The 24,913-nt window shown below is 38.0% G+C and overlaps 1 protein-coding gene across 1 annotated transcript in view; it reads left to right on the forward strand.

Annotated features, from left to right (window-relative positions):
- Window positions 1–24,147, forward strand: part of CRIM1 (cysteine rich transmembrane BMP regulator 1) — a 195,154-nt gene extending 171,007 nt beyond the window's left edge. The window contains 7 exon segments of the mRNA XM_075748869.1: window positions 4,140–4,349; window positions 9,467–9,682; window positions 11,380–11,601; window positions 16,038–16,232; window positions 17,073–17,192; window positions 18,638–18,825; window positions 21,241–24,147. Of these exon segments, the coding sequence (XP_075604984.1) occupies window positions 4,140–4,349; window positions 9,467–9,682; window positions 11,380–11,601; window positions 16,038–16,232; window positions 17,073–17,192; window positions 18,638–18,825; window positions 21,241–21,417 (1,328 nt within the window). The 3' untranslated portion in view covers window positions 21,418–24,147.
- Window positions 24,148–24,913: the final 766 nt, after the last annotated feature.

Consider the following 24,913-nt stretch of genomic DNA (forward strand, 5'->3'; position numbering starts at 1 on the left):
GTAATGACTTCATTCTTAACTTTTTTCATTGCTATTTCTTTTGCATTTTAAAAAAATGCTAAAACATAATAGGGCAAGCTATGGGAACATGGGACTGGAAGAAAGTGTATGAGTGGCTGAAGTCACTCGCCTGTAGTTGAAGGCAAACGTGCAGTCATATAAATCAGAAGGATCTGACGTCATATTTTCTCCACAGGACATCATACACTTGCAGACAATTACAACAAAAATTTAAGACTTCTAGCAAAAAAAAATAGAAATGTTATAAATGTACATTGCAGATACGAGAAATAGAGATTTCACTGATGTAAGCTGCAATATATGACTATATAAAAAATTTAAAAATTAAATAGAGTAACTGCTGAATGGAATCTCAACGAGACAATTCTCATCACTTGTCTTGTCATTTGTCTCCATGTTTGCAATCAACACACTTTTCCTGATTGTTGTGATGCTGTGATGGAATATACACAAGATGTTCTCTTAGGTATGCCATAATTGCATCCCAGACTATAAACAGATGCAACTCTTCAGATACTAATTGTGTGTATGCACACTTTTTAAGTGCTTTCCTTAACTAGAATGGATTTTAAAACATGCACAATTTTTTAGCAAAAATAACATGATCCCTCTCTTAAGTAGTTGTGATGGATTGACCCTGGCTGGAGGCCAGGTGCCCCCCAAAGCCGCTCTGTCACTTCCCTCCTTGGCTGGACAGGGGAGAGTAAATATAACGGAAGGCTCATGGGTTGAGATAAAGGCAATTACCATCACAGGCAAAACAGACTCAAGAGAATTAATGAGAAATAAAACCAAATCTTAAAAAACCTTTCCCCCCACTCCTCCCTTCTTTCTGGGCTCAACTTCACTCCTGATTTCTCTACCTCCTCCCCCCCAGCGGCACAGGGGGCCGGAGAATGGGGGTTGTGGTCAGTTCATCACGCATTGTCTCTTCTGGTCCTTCCTCCTCAGGGGGAGGACTCCTCACACTCTTCCTCTGCTCCAGCCTGGGGTCCCTCCCACGGGAGACAGTCCTCCACCAACTGCTCCAACATGAGTCCTTCCCACAGGCTGCAGTTCTTCACCAACTGCTCCAGCGTGGGTCCCTTCCACGGGGTGCAGTCCTTCAGGAGCAGGCTGCTCCAGCGTGGGTCCCCCATGGGGTCACAAGTCCTGCCAGCAAACCTGCTCCAGCCTGGGCTCCTCTCTCCATGGGGCCACAGGTCCTGCCAGAAGGCTGCTCCAGTGTGGGTTTCCCACAGGGTCACAGCCTCCTTCGGGTGTCTCCACCTGCTCCGGCGTGGGGTCCTCCAGGGGCTGCAGGTGGAATCTCCACACCCCCTCATCCTTCCTCCATGGGCTGCAGGGGGACAGCCTGCCTCACCATGGTCTTCTGCAGGGGGATCTCTGCTCTGGTGCCTGGAGCACCTCCTGCCCCTCCTTCTGCACTGACCTGGGTGTCTGCAGAGCTGTTCCTTTCACATATACTCTCTCCTCTCTCCAGCTGCAATTACTGCTAATGGTTTCTTTTTCCCCTTCTTAACAATGTTATCCCAGAGGTGCTACCACTGTCGCAAATGGGCTTAACTTTCGCCAGTGGTGGGTCCATCTTGGAGCTGGCTGGCATTGGCTCTGTCAGATACAGGGGAAGCTTCTGGCAGCTTCTCACAGAAGCCCTGCACTCCCAAAACCTGGCCACGCAAACCCAGTACAGTAGTGTTTATTGTTACCATGATCATAAACATACCAAGCCATGTGCGTACTACTTCAACATCACTTCATTAGCAACTTGCCTAAGAACAATTAGAGCAATCACCAGTATGTTCTGGAGTAGCTGTGCGTCCTTCTTAAAATTTTGACCCAAAAAAATTGATGGGTCATCAATTACATCCTCTGCCTGTGAATTAGCTCCACTTTCTAAATTGCTTCTGCCCAAAATAGCTTATGCTAGGATTAATAGAATAGAACCATCGAAGTACAGGGCTAGGGTAGTCCTCTGGAAAACTGAGAGTCCATTTCTCTGCCCTCGCATAAAATAGAGTGTATCAGGACAATCCTTGACAGATGTTTGTCTAAGATTCAATTTATTAAGAATCTCCACTCAAAAGGAAAACAAACAAACAAACAAAAAAACCACCTTCTCTAAAATAATGTTTTCCTGTGGTTACCAATATGTGGCATTTTAAAATAAATTTTCTAATACTTCCATCTCCCTTTCTACAAATTGAACCAGTTACTTCTTGTGCTAAGCTCAGCAGACATATGGAACAGCTAAGTACCAATCCCTTTAGAATTCTTGCAATATTTAAGGGGTTGCAACTGGAGCCCCCTAAATGTTTTCTGTGGGGTTTTTTCCTAAGTCAAATAAACCCAGTTATTTTGGTCTCTCATCACAGTTCAAAACCTGGGTATTGTACTTTAGCAGTAGCAGAAACTTCAAACTGGTAGAGATAGTAGTACTGCATTTAAATTTACAGTGCTCTGCACTTGTATCTTAGATTGAAATTGCCTTCTCTGCAGCCGTATCACATTACTGACTCATTTTTATTTGTGAGCTACTATAATCCCAGATCATTTCAACCATATCTCTACTTATCCAGTTATTCCCATTTTATATTTGGGTGTTTGTTTTCTTCTTTAAGTATTACGTTTTGTACTAATTTTAGTTGCCTGTGTGCTTGGTTTGTTTCTCCAAATTTTGGAATATACTTTCAAATATTTCAGGAAAAAAAGTTTGATTACATCAGATGCTTTATTTATTAAGAAAGGGGAAGGGAATTACCATCTTAGACTTTTGTGTGCCAATAATCGTTTTAATATAGGACAATATTCCAGTGATGTTAATTCAAATAGGAATTAGTGTATAATCTGATAGTAAAGTATAAGTAGTAACTGAATGTAAAATTTTTCATAGTATTTCTGTTCATGCAATAGAATGAAGTCTGTTTTAAGAAGTATTTTATCCTTTTTAATTCACAAAATGGTTTGCTCATGTAATTCCTATGTATTGGGTTCTTACTCTGACAAGATGCATCAAACTAACTTTGCACCGGCTGCTTGTGGTTCTTAGCCCACCTCTGACGGATCTGCCTTAGCTGAAGAAGTGCTGACCTACGTGTTAGGAAAAACAAAAAGAAAAATCTTTACTAATCTTACATATAAACATTACTTTTCATACTGCATCCTTTTTTAAACAGAATATTAAATAAGCAACGTTATACAGATAACCTTATATATATGTAAACATTAGTAAAACCTGATTAACATACCACTGAATACCAGTCAGTTCACTGACAAACCAATCCCAAATCCTTCGTCATCATAATCATGCAGGTGAGGGAGTGTTGGGCTCTGAATTCACTCTGCTGATTAACAAAGAATATATTGAGGCTGAATCCTGCAGCACTAAAATACCCCTTAAGATACAAATGAGACTTTATCCTCCCTAGACCAACTGCTTGCGTGTTCTGACTGAGTGCAAGTAATGCAGCAGTCCAAGCTACTGTATTCGCATCTCAGTAAAAGCTAGGAATGAGGGATAAAATTGTCAGACCAGTTCTTTTCCAAACATCTCCTTTATCACAGTAATGTAAACAATTTCTCGTAGGTGTTTCACGAAATATTTCCAGTATCTAGCATGACTTCATTAGAACTTGCTTGTAATTTTCTGTCATTCATAATATAAGACCATCCTTAGCTCTTGTAAATGCTGTTATATTCTACTTGCTATCAGATAATCATATTATAATCTAACACACTGTAATATTTAAATATTTCTTTTCAAATATGCTGTGTGCTTTCTGCTATTTCCCTCCATTGCATTTGTCTTTTTTCTTCTATTATTTAGCCAATACTGCATTTCTGTGTGATTAAAAATGGCATAAGTGCAACAGAAAGAAGTTGCGATGTTTTCCAAGGAAATACATTCTACTACATCCTACCATCCCCTTCAGTATACCTTTCAATTGTTTCATATGTGTTGTTACTTTATTTCTAAGCGTAAATGATAGAATTATTAATCACTTGATTTTTATACATGCTTTAAAAATAAATGCAATCCAGGCATGAAGTTGGTGTGGGTTTTTTCCGAAGCAACACATGCTTATCAGGACACTTCATTTTCTTTTGATTTTGTACAGAGGCAACTGCTTCTCTTATGCCTCCCGTTAAAACGGGCTCTTGCCTGTCAATGGATGGGCGCCGACATGAAAACGAGGAGAGCTGGCACGACGGCTGCAGGGAGTGTTACTGTCACAATGGACGCGAAATGTGTGCCCTGATCACCTGCCCCGTTCCTAATTGCGGCAACCCCACCATACATCCAGGGCAGTGTTGCCCATCGTGTCCAGGTAACACGCTTTCTTCTGTATGCTTGTGTTCTGTTTCCTAATACATGAAATTTGTCTCATGCGGCATTCAGTAATAGGTATATATGAAGGTTTCCATGCCCAAATATAACACGATGAGGGGCTTTCATTAAGACCTCAGCTGTGAAAAGTGGGAACTTAAATACTGAAAGCATATGCATGTTTTGGGTCCTAACATGTTAAGTTTTGACACGCTGAAATCTTTAAACTAGAAAAAGTTTCTAGTCTATATTAGCTGAATAGCAAATTTATAGTCACATACAGTTTTGTTACCTATAATAGGAAATATTGTAATAAGCCATTACATTTTCTCCTTTTTTAATTTGGAGTTTTATTAAAATTCGTCTCCTGATCTATGTTTCACAACCCCTCAAAGGAGTGTACATTTAAACAGATGTCTTAAGTAATTGAACATCATGATTCTGTGTTCTGAGGGAAAGGCTTCTGTGCCACCAGCAGTAGATTATTTTAATGCTTTACGTGGGAAGGCCAAGTACAATTAATGTTGCATTCCAATAAGATTTTAATAAGTGTTAATAAGCAAAACATCTATGAAAGATATTAGAGTGTGGGTAGAGTATAAGATGAATGCCCTCTGTCTTCAGAATGATTCCTGCAATATTTTATGTTCTAAATAGATTAATTTGTAATACAGTGATCCTGTCTATCACAGTATTGGAAGTCATGTTACAAGTAGGAACAATAAGGTTCATGATACTACTATAAATAGCAAAACAGTAAAACAGCACTGGCAGGATATTAGCAATTACAAACTGTTTCAAATTCTTTGTAAAGAACAGGAAATCCCAGGGGCAAAATAAGCAGGCAGGTCCTCTTTCTGAAAGTGGCAGAGAAGAGTGTATCCTCCCAAGGACCTAAGATAATCGATCTCTTTAGATTCCTTAGACAAATGGTGATCTCCAATCCAGTTCACACCTTGTGGTAACTGGAAAAACACAGTCCCCAGAAAGATGCAGGACTCCAAAAGATCTGTCTGCCTTTCAGCCTGTCTCAGTCTGCACCACTCTCCTACCCCCAGTATCAAGCTGGGCACTGTGGTTCCTGTGGTGCCATGGCCAGCCGTGGTGTTGCCTTTGGCACTGGCTTTCCTGGAGCCGGAGCTATTTTCAATAGTAAGTGATTTAGCAGTGGTTACTGAGGCCGAGCTCTTAGTGCTTAGAATCTTAGTAATGACAACCATTAATGAAATTTTTAGCTGAGATGGAAACACTTAAGGATGGAAACACTCCCACCAGTTATGCACATTAGGGGAATCATCCTTCACTTGCTTGTTTCTCTCCCATTATTGAGTATCTGGCTGGTCTGATGGGGAATGCAGAAATCATAAGGTTTTTAAAGGGACCCTTAGTGTTTTATCAGCTTGGAACACATCTTTTTGCCGCAGCAGTGTGCGGTGTTGGTCCATATGCATCCTGTCAGGTATTGTCATTCTTTCCTCCAGCTCCCCATCCACACACATCCACAGTCTGTCCTAAACAGTACAGTTCTCTCCTCTATGAAACCTCAGTGTGAAAAAAAATAAAATTAAGAAAACAAAACCAACAAAAAGATTCGGTTGTGAATATTGTTCATAACAGCCAAACAGCAAATAATAGTTACAGACTACCATATTCCTAAAGTCATGTCACTGGAAAGGGATGTTACTCTTCCACTCACCTGGAGGCTGGAATTCAGGGCCGCCCAGAGCTGGTGGAGTACCTGCAGTAGCCATTCACCTTTTCACAATGATTTGTGTGTTATTGTAGGGGATGGTATACTTCATGTGGATGGGGACAGGTTCACATGTCAGTCTTGCATTAGATAAGCATTCAAGATTAAAAATTTAAAACATAGGATGGTTGTTCCAGTTTCAGCAATTGTGGTGTTAGGTCCACAGGACTTAATTTCACTCTACTATCAACATACTTGTGCATATTGATTTACCTAACGTATACAGAACACCTCAGAGCATTCAGGTAAGAGTAGTGATAATTTTGATCTTTCAGCAGCACCAGCGGCTAATTACTTGGTGTATGGAGAATGAGTTTGAATAAGTCCATTCATAAGCCTAATGCTCAGTTTGTAGAAGAAAAAGATCAGTATGAGATTAGCAGTATCTATCTTCTCGTGCTATACATTTCTTGTGCGTGAGATCAGTGTTTGATTCTGAGCACTGGCAATGCTGATCTCTTGTACAAAAGAGCGGTTGCTTACCCAGTAGTGTCCATCCCTTTGAGATACAATGTCTGCATAGGTTTCTCTGTCTGACATCCTTTCCTGCTTTCGAGGTACTAGTCACCTTAGCTTCTATGTTAGTAAAGTCGTACTTGATGTAAACTCTTGCAATGCTAGGGCAGGCACAGCATTTTTGTAAAGTGATTGCATATGTAAGTGTATGAATTAATATGGCCAAATTAGTCCCAGTGCGGTTTTGTTTCCCCCACTGAGGTTTTATATTTGTTAGAAATGTACTCCTGACTTTATTTTGCAATGTATTGATTCTCCACTGATGGTGTTAAATAAATATCATGGCTTTCAGTAGACAGGAATGCAGTTTGGAATTGTGAGCCTGTGAGCACATCACTCGAACGTGTCTGGCATAAGGATATTGAAATAATTAGCGATCCTGATGTACTGAGTTGTGAATTGCATTGTTAACCTACCAACAGTGAAGTGGCAGTTCTCAGAGGTCATTTTTCAGACCAAAAAAAAAAGTGGTTACATTCAATTCCATATTTAGTTTTCAAGAGGACAATATACCTTGACTGCTACAACATTGATTATAACCGTGTTTCTCTATATAAAGAGGTTTAAGTAGATTGTCACAATGCTTGTGAAAAGCTCTAGGTTTCCTGTAAGATTTAGAAAGCCATTAACTGCTAGTGTTTTGCAGAAGTGTGCTATCCAGAAAGTGTGTATTTGGCTAGTTGCTCCTTCAGGAATACAGGAGTTGTACACTTGTAGCAATTCAGCTTTAGTGATATATCAATATCAATGCTGCTAAGGGAGCAGTAAGCAATACCACGTGTACAGCAGTACTATCTGGTTATGCTTGTCTGATTATAAACAGTATATGAGCAGTAGTAAAACAGGCCTGTGACTTTGCAGAGAACCAAATGCAAAGGAGGCGACTGAGAAAATTGCCAGAAAATAATTCGTATTGCCTTTGCCATGGTTAGTTAGGATGTCATTGCATAAAATGTAATATATTGTTCCATCTGAAATAAAAAACAGACAGTGACAAGGCAGCAGACCAGCTATCTCACTTCAGGTAAATGCTACTTAATCACAGATGTGGTTCATAAACGTAAGCAATAGGAAAAGCATAGCATAAGCAAATCAGTGAAAGATAAAATAATTCCTTGAAAGAAGAAATGCACGAGTACTTTGTGCATAAAGTGAGATCAGCCAGAGTCAGGTTCCTTGAGTTCTACCGATCATTCTCCAGAAATGAAAACAAATAATTGAGTTAATTCTATGTGACAGTGCCGTAGAGCAAAGGGCACAAACGCCGTTCTCCAGGCAAGTACAGCAGTGCTACGAATGTGGAGTGAAGCACATGCACTTTGAGCTTTGGGCTGCCTAAATGGCTGGAGGAGCTGCTGTCCATTTAACGTTTCTGTCCTTAACCAAGATACCTGCATTAGGATGATGTTCACATTAGGCATCTTTATAATTAAGTGGGTGAGACCGACCTTCAGAAAGTGGTTTAGAGATACAGAGTCATTACCTGGAAGTCACTTTCTCTTCCTCTCCATTCATAGCTCAGGAAACCTGAAGTAGCTCAGTTCTTGATGTAGGCACTTAACTTCATTATCTAATGTTAGATGGGTTGAATTCAGGCTGAAGGACAGCATCACTTATGAGCCTGAAGCTTCATGTTGCAGCACGTAGCTTTCAAACTCATGGCTTCTGTAGTTCAATAAAACATGCTGTGTGAGGCATCTCAATTCCTGTACACGGTGCAAGGAAAAAGCTGCTGGACTCGCTCCAGGTCCAAAGCAACCGGCACAGCGAGCTGGCAACTATTATTGCCCCTTACGTGGGGCTGGGCTTCAAAGCATTGTAAGCAGGCTGTGGGGGTGCAGTTCATGGCATAACCTTTTCTCGATGGTAGGTGCTTAAACACTTTCAAAGTGCAGGATAGGTTTCTTTTTTCTTTTCAAACACCAAGAGGTAAAGAGTTCCCCTGTTTTTTAATACCCCAGTGTTTGGAGGATACTCATGCTGAACAAGGGAAACAGTTTCAGATCCTTCCTTAACTTGAAGGAGGTCAAATCGATTCTGTAAACTGCCTGGGTTAGCAGCTGGGTTAGTCTATTAACCAGAGCTGTAGAGGTAATGTAATTAATTGTGTGAAAAGAAATTAAGGTTCATTCGGTGAGATACCGTCACTGGAAACATGAGTCTACACACTGTGGCATCTCCTTGGTGCAGTTTTTACTTTAAAAACTGCAGATACTTTTATTTATTTGTTTGTTTATTAATGGAACAAAGTGATGAAGCACTTCCACCAGTGTTAAGTGTTTATATGTTTTTAGGGGTTGGGGAGGAGGGTTGTGGTTTTGTTTTGTTTTTTAATCTGGCACCAAATAGTGCAGACATGTATCACTCAGGAAACTTAAAGGCAGATAGTTGAATTTGGGCTTCCTGAATCCCAGACAAGAAGCATACTTATCCATCCTTTCAGGAATTGCACTGATACTAATACTTAGCAGTTAAGAAACTGTCCGATCAGTATAATTTTTCAGAAAATGACAATTGTCCCTTGGAATTCCTACATCACAGATCGGTTTGAATTTCTTCTGAAATGCCAAGAATGTTTGACGTTATCTCTGATTTATATTAACTAGCATTTATTCGGACTGATTCTCAAATTGTTTCTTGTTTGTATTTTTCCCATTTTCCGTGAGATGCAGGTGACGTAAAGTCAAAAGTGACATAATAAAATTGAAAGAGCTTCATTAAGAGTATATTTGTAGCTGATTTTGCTATTCCTAATATTTTCAATAATAACAGAAATTATTAATGTTGGCTACATTTGCTAATTATTAGAGTCACAGCTGATTTTGCCTGTCTTCCAATTCTGTTTTTCCCAGATGAAATAATTGTGCAGAAGCCAGAGCTCACCAGTCCATCGATCTGTCATGCTCCTGGTGGGGAATACTTTGTAGAAGGAGAGACATGGAATATTGATTCTTGCACACAATGTACATGCCACAGCGGACGTGTCCTGTGTGAGACTGAAGTCTGTCCCCCTCTTCTTTGTCAAAACCCCACCCGCACACAGGACTCCTGCTGTCCACAGTGCCCAGGTATATATTGACAACCACATTTCATCGGAGTCTTTTCTTGATCTGAGAATGTATGATTTGAATATTGAACGTTTCAGTATGTGCACAGTTGGTTGTTGTGGCGCCTTTGTTCTTCCGCAGTTTGGAGTAAGAGCCTGTAGTCCTCTATTTCAGCTGCAAAACTTGGCTGTGTGCAAGAGGTATCTTGTATGTAAAGAGGAGTTGTGGCCCTGAAGTTTGAACATCTTTGAAGGCAATCTTAACAACGTAAGGAATGCATGAGAACCAGAATCCTTAGTTGGAAGGAAGGTTTATGAAATATGCACTGGCTCGTTTATGGAAGCATGCAGGATTAGAGAAACTTCAACAGCAGTCAAAGTGCAAGGCAGATACAGGCTTGTCTCTTTTCCTTTCTACATGCCTTGGTTTCTATGAACCTTTTTATTACTATCTTGTCCACTTGGGATTTGGTCACAAAAATACTTCTGTTTGCTTTTACCTTCACCTGGTATGATTTGAGAGTGACTTGAAGGCAATCTAGTAATATCAAAGCATTCCAGCCCAGCAAGTGTGCCAGATTCCTCCTTGACTGCCTCACAGTGTCAAGAAGGTAACAGGATTTGCTTTCCCCCGAGGAAGGAGGTACAATTAGAAATCAACGTGAATTCCTGTTTTACATAGCAAATGGGGGAGTTTATTGCAGTGGAAATTTAGTCCAAACCTGTGAATTGTATGTAAACTCACTGAGAAAATATTTGTCTTTATTAAAAACAAAATCTAAAAATTTTACTTTAGGAAAAGCAAAATGTTAGGTTTGGTGATTTCTTCTACAGGATGTTTGTTGGGTTTTGGGGTTTCGGGGGTTTTTTCTGACAAAATAGTTTCAGTAAAAAAGTTAGCCAGTTCTCCTGAGTTCCATTTTTCTCATTATTAATAACAGTGAACATTTGCTTAACTTCAAAATACCGCTTGGAGGAGCTGATCTTTCTTCACTAGCTGTATATGGAGCTTAGTCTCATAACTTACTCAGATTGAGAACCTGATCTGAGTGCCCTTATGAATCCTTTTTTTTTTTTTCTTTTCCTTTTCTTATATGTTTTCTGCACATACAGTCTTATTTCTTGATCCATAATGTCTGTTAAGATACAGCTTCATTGCAGAAATATGTCTCCCCCATGTGTGGACATGAGAATTAAAGCAGACCCGTTGGCATCAAGCTGAAGGCAAATCAAGTTCCATTTGTTTCTCGCTAGTTTATAATTAGCTCATGTAAGTCCACTAGCGAAGGGACAGCAGCATAATAGCTTTTCACTTTGCATCATTCAAGGATTGGAACTGACATGGCAGAAGCTGGGATTCAAGTTTCAGATTTAAAATTTAATCTAATTTAAGGTGAATTCCTATAATACTATTCAGTTTAGAGCATTCAGAGTGGCTTTCTGAGGGTGATTGTTTTTCACCTTGCTGTCCTGTCCTTTTTTCTTCTTTCTTTTTTTTTTTTTTTTAATTAAACTCAGTAAAGGTCTATGTAGACTTTATTCTAGAGCACATCGTGAGATCCTCATCGCATATAAGAACTGAAGAGGCATAAGGCTCTGGCCTTCTACTTCTTCTGAAGTAGTGAGCCAATGTGTTACAATTCCATTGTTTTCCATTGAGGTAACGTGAGAGAAGTTAGCTACTGCAAGTTAAATAACTTAATCTGTTTATATTTACAGATGAGCCTCTTCAGCCATCGTCATCAAGCAATGAGAGCATGCCCAGTTACTGCAAAAACGATGAAGGAGATATTTTTCTGACAGCTGAGTCCTGGAAGCCCAATGTCTGCACTAGCTGCATTTGCATGGATGGTGTGATTAGATGCTACTCCGAGTCTTGCCCACCAGTATCCTGCGAGAGACCTGTTTTGAGAAAGGGACAATGTTGTCCTTACTGTATTGGTGAGCAAATAAAAATAGTTGATAACTTGCTGTTCCCTTTTTGGGAATAAGAAAGAAGTTTTATTTCCAAATTGAAATATGTTTTCCCTGTTTTGGGGAGATGCAGTTTGTGCCTTCAGTTGAACTGGAGAGTGAAATCTGCTTAGGGAGATTTGAGGATCATGATTTCTGGTTTTGAGGTGGAAGTGCAGAAAGATATAAATGTAATTTGCCTACAAACTTGGGAGGACATCTTCCTGAAAACTTGGTAATATACCTTTACTAGATGAAAGCATTACACAAAAAATCATTTTATTTAAAGGAAGATCTGCCAGGTTACACATACTTTATGTCAAGTTATGTGATAATATGAGGAAAATATTAATTATGACTGCAGACGATAATGCTGAAGCATTATGAAATTTCACAGAATGGAGAACTGTTAATAAGGCAACTAAATTAAAATACAGGAAAAAAAAGAAAGTTCATTAAAGGTTGTTGTAGAAGGGGCAAAATAATATATTTGAGAAAAAATTAGGGAAGAATTAAGGGCCATGCACTGGTTTTGAAGTTGCAGTTGAAGTAAATGGTAGATGCTGTAGGTAGTGAAAATTGCCAGGCATTTTTAAAGTTGCAGAATTTGAGATTCCTGATCACTTTTTCATTGTATTTTGGAGTATTTATTTACAGATGACTTTGTGAGTTTGCAGTAAGTACAAAGGCTGTAGAATAGAAACTGCTGATAGAGAAGGATTGTATGATGAGCTTACTGAAATTAAGTCTTCGTAGCGTTGTTGGAAAGCATTCAGAGCTTACTATAACCTTCACATCCAAAAGTAGTAGGGGGAGATACAGTAGAAAAGAATTCAGTAAAAAGGAATATAATAAAATAATTGTTAATTGAAGATGTAAATCAACTTGCTCAGTTATAAACAATACAGTTCTTCATCAGAAAGATGTCAGGTTGTGAAGTCCTTTCAGATATATGTCATTGATATAGTTCTTGAACTCTTTAATGCGTTGTAGAAAAAATATCTTTAATAATAGGTGAGACAGTTTTATAGGATATGCAAGGAATTCCATCAAAGAAATGCCTGGAAAAGTTAGAAAGTATCAAAATTTCAGTTGCCCTTGGAACTCTACTTAGATACCTGATGAGGACATTTTGAAGGGGAAGTACTATGTTATCCCATTACTACTTTCTCATCATGGTTTGCATACAAAATGGGGAGGATTTAAAGTGTCTTTGATAACTGTCTGCAGGCTTTTCTTCCAGTGATTGACTTTGCAACCATAAAGATCATTTTAATCCGGTATACATTTTAACATTAAACAAAGTGTGTGCAAATTTGGACAATCAAACCAAAAGAGTCAGAACATGAGCCTTAGTACTGTACTGAAGAATTCTTTAGGTCAAGGAAAGGATGCACCACAGGGACTTGGGCCATGAGCTACAAAAATAAAACGTCTAGAACTTTGTGCCTACACCTTGCACGTCAGGTTTGCAAATATATACACACAACATATAGATAGAGTTTTAATTAATTCACTTTGAATCCCATATAGATGCACAATATTGCAAATATTTAAATGCGTGAGCTATAAAAACCTAATGTTTTTTTATAGCAACTGCTCAGCAATACGAAATACAGAAGCCAGATTTTAATTAGCGCTCAGATATGAAGCCTTTCAATGAATGTACATTTTATTAATCTAAGCTGTTCTATGTTGTCAGTATGTTTTGTGGTCTAAATAACTGAAATTCATGGAAACTTACTTTTTTAATGGTTTCTATGAACTATATACTCTTGCCTGTAAGACGAGTAAGGTCATGCATTTAATTTTTGTCTTCCTGGTTTACTGTTTTACTCTTCATTTCTTGAGAACTGTGAAACACATCTTTGTACAGATTCTTCCTTACTATTTTCATGTCATAGTTGATAAAATGTTATAGTAGGCAAACTCTGTGGAAACAGGCCTTCTTCATTTATTGGAATTTCAAAAATTATGCAGTGTTTTAGCACTGTATTTTATTCTGCTTCTTTCTGGATCCAGATCTGGCTAATGCCTAATAAGTTGTTATAGATTCAAACTGAAAATTTTACAGACCTTGGATGCTTTGTTGTTTGTCTGAATCCTCACATTCATCCTGTGTGTTCAACATTCTTCTTTCTCAAGCAAAGAAAGATTAATTTGGAGGGATAACCTTCTACTCTAGAGAGGATAAATGGGTATCTATTTGATCAGAGACAAGATTAGTCTTCTGTGGAAAACAGAGCAATGACTGTTTGTTTACCAGATGAGACTGATTTACTGGTGCAGCTAGAGGAAATTTGAGAGAAGACATGTAGAGCTAGGCATGGTATTCTGAGCTGCGTGTTTGTATGTGGGTTTCTTACTGCAAGTCTCTTTTGTTTCTACTGTCCTTGAGCACTTGGTGTTGTGGCCTTCATCCTGTGGTTACGCTTGCACAGAGATGCACACCAAAACAAGACACACACAGAGGATAATACTTTCTTAGGACTTAGAAGTTTCCTCTGGAGGTTCAAAGGTTCAACACTGCTATTGTGATTTTATCCTTGTTCATTCTTCTAAAATACATTCACAGTATTAAACCGTGATGTGTTCTTTACAAACTTGCAAAAGCTTGAGCAAGTTAAAGGACTTTTCCAGCCAAACCAGCTGCTGAGTTGAAGAAGCTGTCCTGAGTGGGACACTTCTGCGAGCAAAGGTAATGAGAATAGAGGACCGCTCAGGCTGTGTGTCTCACCCTCTCCCCAGCCATATCTGCTCTCTACCCAACACAGGGCTCCGCTGGCTTTATATGACAACATGCAAGTCATCTATGGAAGAACCTGAGGTGCTTTTTTGCAGCTTGCAGACACCTTTTCCTCCCACTCTTCCTTTCCCATGTCCACCCCATATTCACTTACAAAAGCCTCTACTTGGAGAGGTTGGGACCTGTGCTGACAGCCGTGGAAGCCATGGGATACCCATACCAAGGCCCTCTGGAACGTTTACACTCTTCAGATAATTCCTTTAGTATTTTCACAACAGTACTTCTTGCTGGTCTCCTTTTGCATTCAAATTTACTCTGTCCAGATCTGTTGTGCTGGTCTGCTGACTGCTAACCTTGTTATTCTGTATGATGTCAGTCTGTTATGTTGTCACTAATTAAAAGCTGTAATGATGGCCAAATTATTTAATAAGGATTTTTATTTATATTTGGGAGGTAATTCTAACTGACATATTTACATATGTAATCTCTGTGAATGTTAAACCAGTATTTCTCTGACAGCTTAAGAAGTTACTTTATGATTTCATTCTGTTATCTCATGCATATGCTTAATCTGGAAATTCACATCATTAGCAGATTTCATCATAATAATTTCTGCCTCTAAGAAAAAAAGGTAGCAGGAAGTGAAGATGAAAATGAGGTGCTGCTTGGCTTTTGGAGGTTCTGCTGTGTAGTTTTATTTTGATTATCTATAAAGTTCTGCAGCAGCAAAAAACATCCTAGGCTAAGCAATTCATGACTGTCTTCTCAGTGGAATAGAAGGTATACTGCAGATCACCAAAAAGTCTTGCATAGGATGCAGCATTAAAAAAATGCTGTATTGACTCTTAGGCAGAAAGTGTAATGCTTCTTTTACATGTTTTCCCAAGATGTACTTGCTTCATCAAGTCCAGGTCCCTATTACGTACTGTGTCAAAATCTATCTGAAAAGTTGTTAGTTTTACAGCTCTTGCTCTTTGGGAAAGGTGTTCTGGAACCTCAGTTTTTTCTGAGGGCTAAGATCACACCAATTTCCAATTTATGTAATACTAACCATGAAAAAATGTGCTGAGTTTGGTTATTGCCTTTTTCCTGGGGTTTTGTATTGATGCAGCTACAGGGAATTACCAGATCCTCTTTGAATCTGTTTTATCATAATAAATAGTCTAAGCACTTCTAGTTATGTCACCTGAGAGTTGCTTCATCCTTCTCAGCATCCAGCCTAATCTTTTCTTCAAGTATTCCAGACTGAGTTCATCTTTCTTGAACCTTGGTAATTAGAACTGTAGGTAGTCTGGTTTTTTTCTTAGTTAAACAGGGTTTACTAGGAGACGAGGAGGAGGAGTTGGCAGTCTCAAACAGTCAAACATAAAAAAAATCCATTTTTTCTTAATTTTTACAGCACTTCTGATATAATCATTTTATGTCCCAATCATCCATTCTCTAGCCTCTTGCATGAGGAAGATGATGAGAAGCAGCCCAGGCTAATTATGTACTTCATGAAGAAGCAGAAATGACACTTTTTTAACAAAGATTTTCCAGAAGATGTGGAGAGGGTCTTTTAATTACAGCTGGGATTTCTTTGTAGCTATTGTTTCGGTTTTGTGTTTGGGGAAGAAATGCTATTTGTGTGTAATTGGCCATTACCGCATGATCACACCGCTTTGTTTTCCTTCCACAGAAGACACAGTTCCAAAGAAAGTGGTCTGCCACTTCAATGGCAAAACCTACTCGGATGAGGAACGCTGGGACATTGACAGCTGCACACACTGCTACTGCCTGCAGGGTCAGACTCTCTGTTCCACTGTCAGCTGCCCACCCCTCCCCTGTGCTGAACCCATCAACGTGGAGGGAAGCTGCTGTCCCATGTGTCCAGGTAATGTGACGTGACAGCCCAGATTATTGGAATGCTGGTTTTCCAGCACTGATAATAAAGGGGTTTTAATTGGTTTTTGAATGTCAGTCCATGTTTGAACAGTATCAAGACAAGAGACAGTTAGACTTCAGGAAAATTAATATTCTTAACAGATAGGCATATTGTGCAAATATATAGTTTGAATTTTACTTATTCTGAGAATTGTGAACTCAAAAATTAGTTCCTTGTCCCTGCTCTGTCCTTTCACAAGGTTATGGAAATACATTAGTGAAGTAGGACAATGCATATTCTCCCATCTCTGCAGATTCTGCCAGTGATTAACATTTCCATCTTTTCCAAGCCTCTTCATTACTTTTCAACTGTTGCATTGCTTTATTTATCATTTTAGCTTGACTTAAAACTAATATGAAATTTTCTTAGCTATGGACATCAGGGACATAAGAATTGCAGCTGGTTTTTAATGCTAGTCCTGACAGACTTCTACAAGAGTTCGCTCATCTTAGTCAGCCGGTAACTACAGGACAACTGGGGAGATTCAGCAGTAGCCCCTCTTGCAGCTCTCCTACTTTGAGGATTACAAAAAAAGGAAGGCAAAGCAGCAGTGACAGTTTACATATCAGCTGGGAAGATGTAGCCTTCCCTTGGTATTTTTGTTTAGTATCACAAAGGAGCAAGGCTGTAGTAAAGCATGTATTCTGAAATGGTGAAAATTCTGGAACAAATGAAAGGATTCATAAGACAAAGCACTGCAGATGGCCAAGTATATTTTTCTGAATTAAGAGCAGCACTGGGAAGTTAAGCAGCCTGTAATTTGTGAAACGCATTTATCTTATTTCACAGAGATGTATGTACCTGAACCTACCAATATCCCTATTGAGAAGACAAATCATCGAGACATTGAACTAGAAGTACCAAACCGGCCAACACCAAGTGAAAATGACATCAGCCACATGCATGGAGGTAAGATCTGATATAAACTGGGCTAATTTAGGTCTATGTCTATTCGCCATGTTTTAGTGCATCTACTTGCTCTACTCGAGTAGCATCTGTGTAATGCTTTGACAAGGTGGTTATCTGAGAATATTCTTCAGTGCAGAACTCTTGCGTGCATTTTGCTTTGAGTAAAGATGAATCAGTCTATTCAATTATATTTATGCAATTTGGTCGCATTATCATTCCATCTTCAGCTTGGAAGAAACATCTGTGTTGGTATGATGGAGTTCTATAAAATTAAGAATGCAATAAAATGATGAATGAGGAATGATTCTGCAGTATCTTTTCTGATACAAACACTAAAAAGCAGGCTGTTGTCAGGCCACCGGAGGCAATAAACCTTCATTTGAACCATCTGGCATTCTTATAAACAAAAACAGGAAAATGTGTACCACAGGTTCACATATGTCATAGATAAATGCCAGACAAAAAAAAAAAACACTTCACAGGTATAATGACACAGGGATAATAAAGTTGTCCAAGGATGTAAATCCATCTTTTGTTTAAAACTGTGCTGAAATCATTATTCTGGGACAGGGGAAACACTCTATGACAAAGTCTTTGTTAACCTTTTCTAATTGAAGGACTACATAAACTTGTATATATCTTTTTTTTTTTTTCTAAATCCAAGGATGATCTCATAGCATACTATTGTTTGGTGGCTAGGAGAAAGGATACATGAAATGTAACTGCTATAGAAAATTGTAAGCTTAGACTTTTATAATTACAGCATTTTCATTCCTCACAGCCATTAGTAGCTGGCTTGCAACTATCCTGGGTGGGGATTATAAACGCACACTGCAAACTGTGTGGGAATGTTGTATATGTCATTGAAAATTACCAGTCTTTGCAATTATGTGCAAAACTTGCTACAGTATAGTAGACTGCCAGCAGCCTGTTTTCACAGGCTGACTGGTGCAAATGTTATAGTATTTTCCCAACAAGTGAGAGAGCATACACATAAGAATTGTCTTACCAGGTTTTTTGTGTTGTTTTTTGTTTGGGTTTTTTTGTGCGGGTTTTTTTTTAAAGAAAAAGGGCTTTCATCCTAAGACTTCCAGGTTTTCCTCAGCACTGAAACACGGGCTGATTGTTTTTTATTTTTTTTTTACAAGTGGGAATTTGATTGTGGTCAGATAAGGTGATGCGAATGCAACTGAGCTAAGAGGTTATTACTGTGCTTTAGAGTCCATTCTATCTACTCTCTTTTTAATGGCCTTTTCCCAGCTAATATAGTCACTATATAAGATACTACATTTCAGTTCTAATTTGTATGAATAACGTGGCATTTCAGGAGAGAAAGTCTAAATTCATGTGAGTGACAAGATCCACGACTGTGACTTTCATAATTACATTCTTCTTTATGGTGAAGGCCCATGCATGATTACTAACTGCTCACATTTGCCTTGCAGACATGAGTCATCTCCAGGGAGAGTACAGAAGTGGCAGTGGACCACACCCAAGTGAAGATGCATCGGTTAGCTCTGTTGCCTTGGTGACAATTCCAATCACGATAGCGCTGATACTGATCTTCATCTTTCTGCTTGTCAATCAGAAAAAGCAGTGGATTCCAGTGTCCTGCTACAAAGCTCCAACAAAGGTGCCATGTTTATGTCCCTTTCCAGGCTTTTGCTTTTTTGGAAAACAAGATTAACTAGAATATTGTATAGGATGTACTTGAGTTCACATCATCTGAACTCTCTTAAATTATTTTCTCTTTGTCTTAAACCATTTTATACCAGTCAGACTGTTGGTATTTATTTAGTCTCCTAAATGATTTTTTTCACTATCAAACAAAAACATTTCCTGCTCCATATAGTAATGAGTTCTCACTAGATAGAAATCAAGCTCAGCAAAAAAATACCCAACTCTCTCTATATGTGTAGGTGAATACATGCAATTTTCTTATCTGCAGTCAAACTCATAAGAGAATTTTTTTTGCTTTCTTAACTTTCATCCACATAAAAGTATTGTCTAACATCAGGTACTGTATGTACTAGTAGTGTTTATCACATTTTCTAATAACAGGATCATATGGTTCTGGGATTAATATTTTAAGAGAGATCTCAGGAAATATCTACCTATTAAATATTCTGAGACTTTCAAAAAAAGGAGGAAGCAGGTAGCTTGGAAATGAATAGTGTTCATTGTTTTGTTTTGAGTAATAGTCCCATCAGCAGACTAAGCCTTTACTCTATATTCAAATACCATTTGTATCAGTTCCCCAATTTATCCCACTTATATTTCCTAGATCTAATCAAACAGACTTTGTCCATACTTGGAACACAATTTGAGAGCATCTTTTCTTCAGTTCCACCTAGACGAGTAATACAGAAACTCTAAAAATCAATAGAATCACAGAATGGTTTGGGTTGGAAGGGACCTTTAAAGATCATCTAGTTCCACCCTTCCTGCCATGGGCAGGGACACCCTCCACCAGACCAGGTTGCCCAAAGCCCCATCCAGCCTGGCCTTGAACACTTCCAGGGATGGGGCATCTACAGCTTCTCTGGGCAACCTGTTCCAGTGCCTCACCACCCTCACAGGGAAGAATTTCTTCCTAATATGTAATCTAAATCTACCCTCTTTCACTCATGAAGTGTCTGTATTCTTTCTGAGGCTGCTGCAGAGGTTTTTTTTTAAAAAACAAGTCTATTCCAAAAAGTTTACAAATATAGCCAGAACATAAAGTTGAATTCAATCGTAATTAAATAGAAACCACGAAGCATCATTGTTACTCCACTTCTAGTCTTTCAAGACAAGTAACGATACCAGTTTCTGAATTTCTTAAGGAATGCATTTAAAAATTTGGGTTTAACTCTAATGTATTCACTCCTAAACTCTCAGAAAGGCTGCTGTGTGACAAAATAGTTGAAGCTGAAGTGAAAATCACAACTTTCTAACTGTGGAACTATAATCAATAATTCTACATACTTTTTTACTTACGAAACTTCATTTTCCTCAAACACTTTGATTGCTGAAACATTTTTTCAACTGCAAAAGGAATCATCCATATGCTAAGAAGCCACTGTAAGCCACAAACAGATACAATGCAAGACCATGGATATGCTGAACTCGAGATTTGTTGTGAGGGTCTTTGTCATAAATGTTTTCTTTTCAGTTATTTTCAGCTAGGTGTCACTCAGTTTCTCCTATTCCTTGCTGGGTGACTGATGATTCCTAGTAATAAATTTTGGCAGGCCTGTTTTGGCTTACGTTCCTTCTCTTCAAAATAGTCCAGCTATTCAGTAAAGAACAAATCAACAACTGTACTTAAATCAGATCAATACCAAAAGAAAGATTATAGAAAAGACGTTTAAAATTACAGGTGGACTTCTAATGTTTAGCCCTGATTCTGTTAACATCAGTGAACCTCAGGACTTCTTTGTGAATCCAGACTTCTGAAGAGCCAAATGTAAAACATTTTACAATACTGTTTTGTAGAAATTTCTGCTTAACAAAAAAACAAAAAACTTTTTGTGATAAGGGTTACTAGATGTAAATTTTTATTTATAAAAACCCTTCTGATTTAAGTCTTGGAAAAAGAAGCTACACCAGTCGAAACTGGAATTTTTAAGATTTGTAGCATGCTTATAGTGTGAGCATTGTCATGTGTGTACATTTCATGTGTATCCATAGAGTTCATTTACTGCCTGTCCTCCTTCATGCTTAGCCCGTAAACATTTCAGGTAGTGTACACCCAGCATTGTTTCAATTTCCTCTCAGCTGCAGAATCTTTCAGCTGAAGGGTTCTCAGAGGAATGCTAGGACTGGGAAGACTCTGGGAATGCCAGAGCTCCATTCAGAAGATGAACAATGGTGCTTCAAAAGAGGGTGTTGGTCTGTTAGTGTGCCTGCCATAGGCCTTTACCAAGTTTAGCAAAAGTCCAGACTCTTTCATGGCTGATTTTATTTTGGTTTTTTGTGCTTATGGACTTGAACCATAAATTTTTTAATTATGGTTGGAATACAAACTTTTTTTAACCAATTCAATATTCCCTTTTTGTCTTAACAGCCTTCTTGCCTAAACAACCAACTGGTATATGTAGACTGCAAGAAAGGTACCATGGTCCAGGTGGACAGTTCTCAGAGGATGCTAAGAATTGCAGACCCAGATTCAAGATACAGTGGATTTTACAGCATGCAGAAACAGAACAACCTACAGGCAGATAATTTCTATCAAACGGTTTGAAGAATTGCACCCTTACCAAGGATTTAAGAAAGAGAGAGAGAGAGAGAGACTAAGTCTGCTATTAAAATAAAACTAGAATTGTGCACTTGCTTAGTGGATTGTATTGGATTTGTGACTACATGTACAGCTCTAAGACCTTACTGGGATGAGCTCTGACTCCTGCAATGTGCCAGAAAAAGCATTCCCACTTTTCCTTGAGATAACTGACCAAGTGTTTTCTTAGAACCAAAGTTTTAAAACTTGTTAAGATGTATTTGCTTGTAACATAGCTATAGAGGTTATTTTGGGAGGGGGAATCAGGGGCTAGGGGTAGGCAATGAGGTAAAAGGAAGCTTCAGAGAAGAAAAGCTGGTCATGCTTGGCTGGAGAAGAAAATGAGTAAAGAATACTGCTGAGCAGCAGGATAGTGTTTTTTCTTGTTGCTCTGAAATTGCATCTGTTGCAGCAAAGCCTAACCCCAGGTGAAAAAAAATACAAAAAGGTCTGATTTTTTTTTTTCCAGCTGTTGCTACAGTAATATACTCCTAGAACAGAATTTGTCACATCACAGGTGTGGTGTAGCTGCAAATATTTTTCTATATGATGAGAAGCTGCAGTAGTTAATGAAATAGCAAGGAAAAGGTTATAGCAGAAAATAAAGGGTGGGTTTATTAAGGATGTATAAAATTATACCTTGTGCTGCTTTTTGGTTTTATTTTTGTTTTCTTCAAAGCTGAATGGCTAGATTAGCCAGACTTTGGCAGAGTTAGCAAATGACTGAGGCCTAAGTAATTCCTGATATGAGCACTGGATCTTTTGACAGCAGTATTGAAGGACGGAAGGAAAAGTCAAGAACACCATGTAGTTCCAGGGGCTTTTGTTTGTTTGTTTTGTCTGTTGTGGTTTTGTTTTATTATTTTATATCAATCTCTGGTTGTTCATACAGGAGAAGGAAAAATATTTTTGTTGGACAAAGCTCTTGCTTACAAGAGAGTAAAAAAGAGACTGTTTTAAGGTTGTTTTTTTCTTGTTGATGTTCTTATTTACTGGTATGCAGATTTAGAAACTACTTCCATGCTAGGAAGCTGCTTAATTTTAATTGTATATTACTCAAGCACCTTTTTTGAAGCTCAGAAAAAAAAGGAGATCATGCTTCTTTAAACTTTAGCATTATAGGAATATTTATGTAAATATAATTATGCTAAAAACAACAAAAAGTATTTGTATGTTTGTGTATATATATGTATATACAAATGCATGTAGTTATACATATGTATATATACGTGCATGTGTATATACACTATACATATATATACTGTATATATAAAATACTATGTATACAGTATATATTTTTTCTATTTTTTTTCTTGTTGAATGTATTTTTATCTGAGAGAGATTTTACCCAGAGCAGAAACAGATAAACAGGCATTCCATATCAATGCTTAATCGCTTGTGAGTTTAGAAAGACAAGAAAAGAGCATCTCATTCTACCTACAGTTTGATTTGATTTGAAAGTGTTTGTTTGCGTGCGCGCGTGTGTGTGTGTGCACTCTTGTGTTTGCGTGTGTACAGTACGTGCACGATTATAGCAGTAAGCGTTGCTCTTGCTACTTGCTACATTTCAGGGTGTTTCTTATTTTTCTTTTCCTGCTTAGCCTTAAAAAGGCTTTTTAATGAATGCATTGGCTAGAGACACTGATGACAATATACATGCAGCACTAATCAGCTCCATAGAATAACACCATCGGCTCCTGGATTTTCTTTTTTTTTTCTTTCTTTTTTTTCTTTTTTTTTTTTCAAACAATTGTTTGAAACAACTACTGGAATATTGTCCACATTAAGCTGGAAGTTTGTTGTAGCTTGCCTCATTTATAACTCTGACTGTATAATACAATGTTAACTTTCCAAACAGGTCTTGGCACTTTTATACTAATTACCCATTTGTGCATTGCCTTTTTTCTTTTACAAATGCTTGTCATAAGAGACACAGATACCCAGTATGCTTAATGTGAAAAGAAAATGTATTTTTTTGTAAAGGAACTCTCAAGTATTGTTGTAAATACTTGGTCAGAGGTTGCTGAACTTTAAAACTGAAAAAAAAAAAAACCCTAATTTATTATTATAATGACCTAATTTATTAATCTGAAGATTAACAATTTTTTTGTTTTAGAATATCAAAAAGGTGTTCTAGCTGTTTGCATCAAAGAAAAAAATAGGTGTATCATTAAGGGTCAACATTTGTTCTGCTTATATAACTTCAGTTTCCAACCACCAATAAGAAAAATTGTCGTTTCCCCAGCGTTTTGTACTCAATCTGATATTGAAACAGAGATGTTTCTGTCCAGTTACTACAAAGATTTTGTCAAGACAAAACATCCATTCCTTGCGTAAGAGTAAGCAGTCTTTATCCAGAAATTGTAAATGCTTGCTTTTGTTTTACAATCAAGGCCATATTCTGAAAATATTAGCAAGATATAGGACATGGTGTAAAATGTTTTTTATTATTATTATTTTATTATTATTATTTTAAAGATATGATTTATCCTATGTGCTGTATCCATTACACTCTTTTACTTTGGTTCCTGTTGTGCTCTTGTAAGAGAAATGCAGATATAATTTTCTGAAAAATAGATGCATATGTGGCACTCGGAGTGCACTGCGGTTCAGCAGATTGCTTGTTTACTTTTTTAACTGTAAGGCGGTTTCTTGTAATTTGGCTCTTGGCAGCACAATAAAAAAATTTTAAACCTATTGATGCATATTTTCTTAAATGTTCATATTTATTACTTCCACACACTGGTCCTTGAGACATTAGTTTATATTATGGTGAGGTTTTTTCCCCTGGGAGTAGGAACTCACATTATTGTCCTGCTGAGCTTAGATCAGAAGAGTTCAGAAAATACTGTGGGTAAAGAACAGTTTGCAGTCACAGAAGTTTTGGGTTTTACACTAAAGAATTTTCACATTAGAGGGATTTGTGGAATTCCAAATAGTTTCAGCATCCAGTAAAGAGCAATCTCTCAAACACAGAGTTAGACCTTTGCCGTGTCGAGTCCATCTGTTGTACCTGTCAAAGTGCCATAATCAATCCTATGGGGCTGTGAGTTGAGGTCCTATAGACATTGTGTGGAATCAGAATTTGTACTTCAGGGACTTCCTGAGATCATTTATTTACCTGTTAGCCTACAATATTGTTTTCTGCTATTAATTTGTAAATTAATGGTCTTGATGCAAAGTCCTGGTATGTAACTTCCTGAGGCAAGGAGTTTTTCAGTTTAACTATACTTGCTGTGTGAAAAACTGCCTCTTTTCCTTTCTTCGAACCTACTCCTTTATGGTTTCATTTGGTATCACTTTCTGCATTCAAAGCAGCAGTGGATCAGTAACTATGTGCCACCCATAAATTTAGAGACCTGTACCTTCTCTCCATTTTTTCTGTGCTCAAAAGCCCAGGAAGATTCTTTGGGAGCTGTTCTGTACCTTCTGGCCAACCTTGCTGGTTTTTGTACTTCCCATT

The sequence above is a fragment of the Balearica regulorum genome, chromosome 3, assembly GCF_011004875.1.
Source record: "Balearica regulorum gibbericeps isolate bBalReg1 chromosome 3, bBalReg1.pri, whole genome shotgun sequence".
Taxonomy (NCBI): Eukaryota; Metazoa; Chordata; class Aves; order Gruiformes; family Gruidae; genus Balearica; species Balearica regulorum.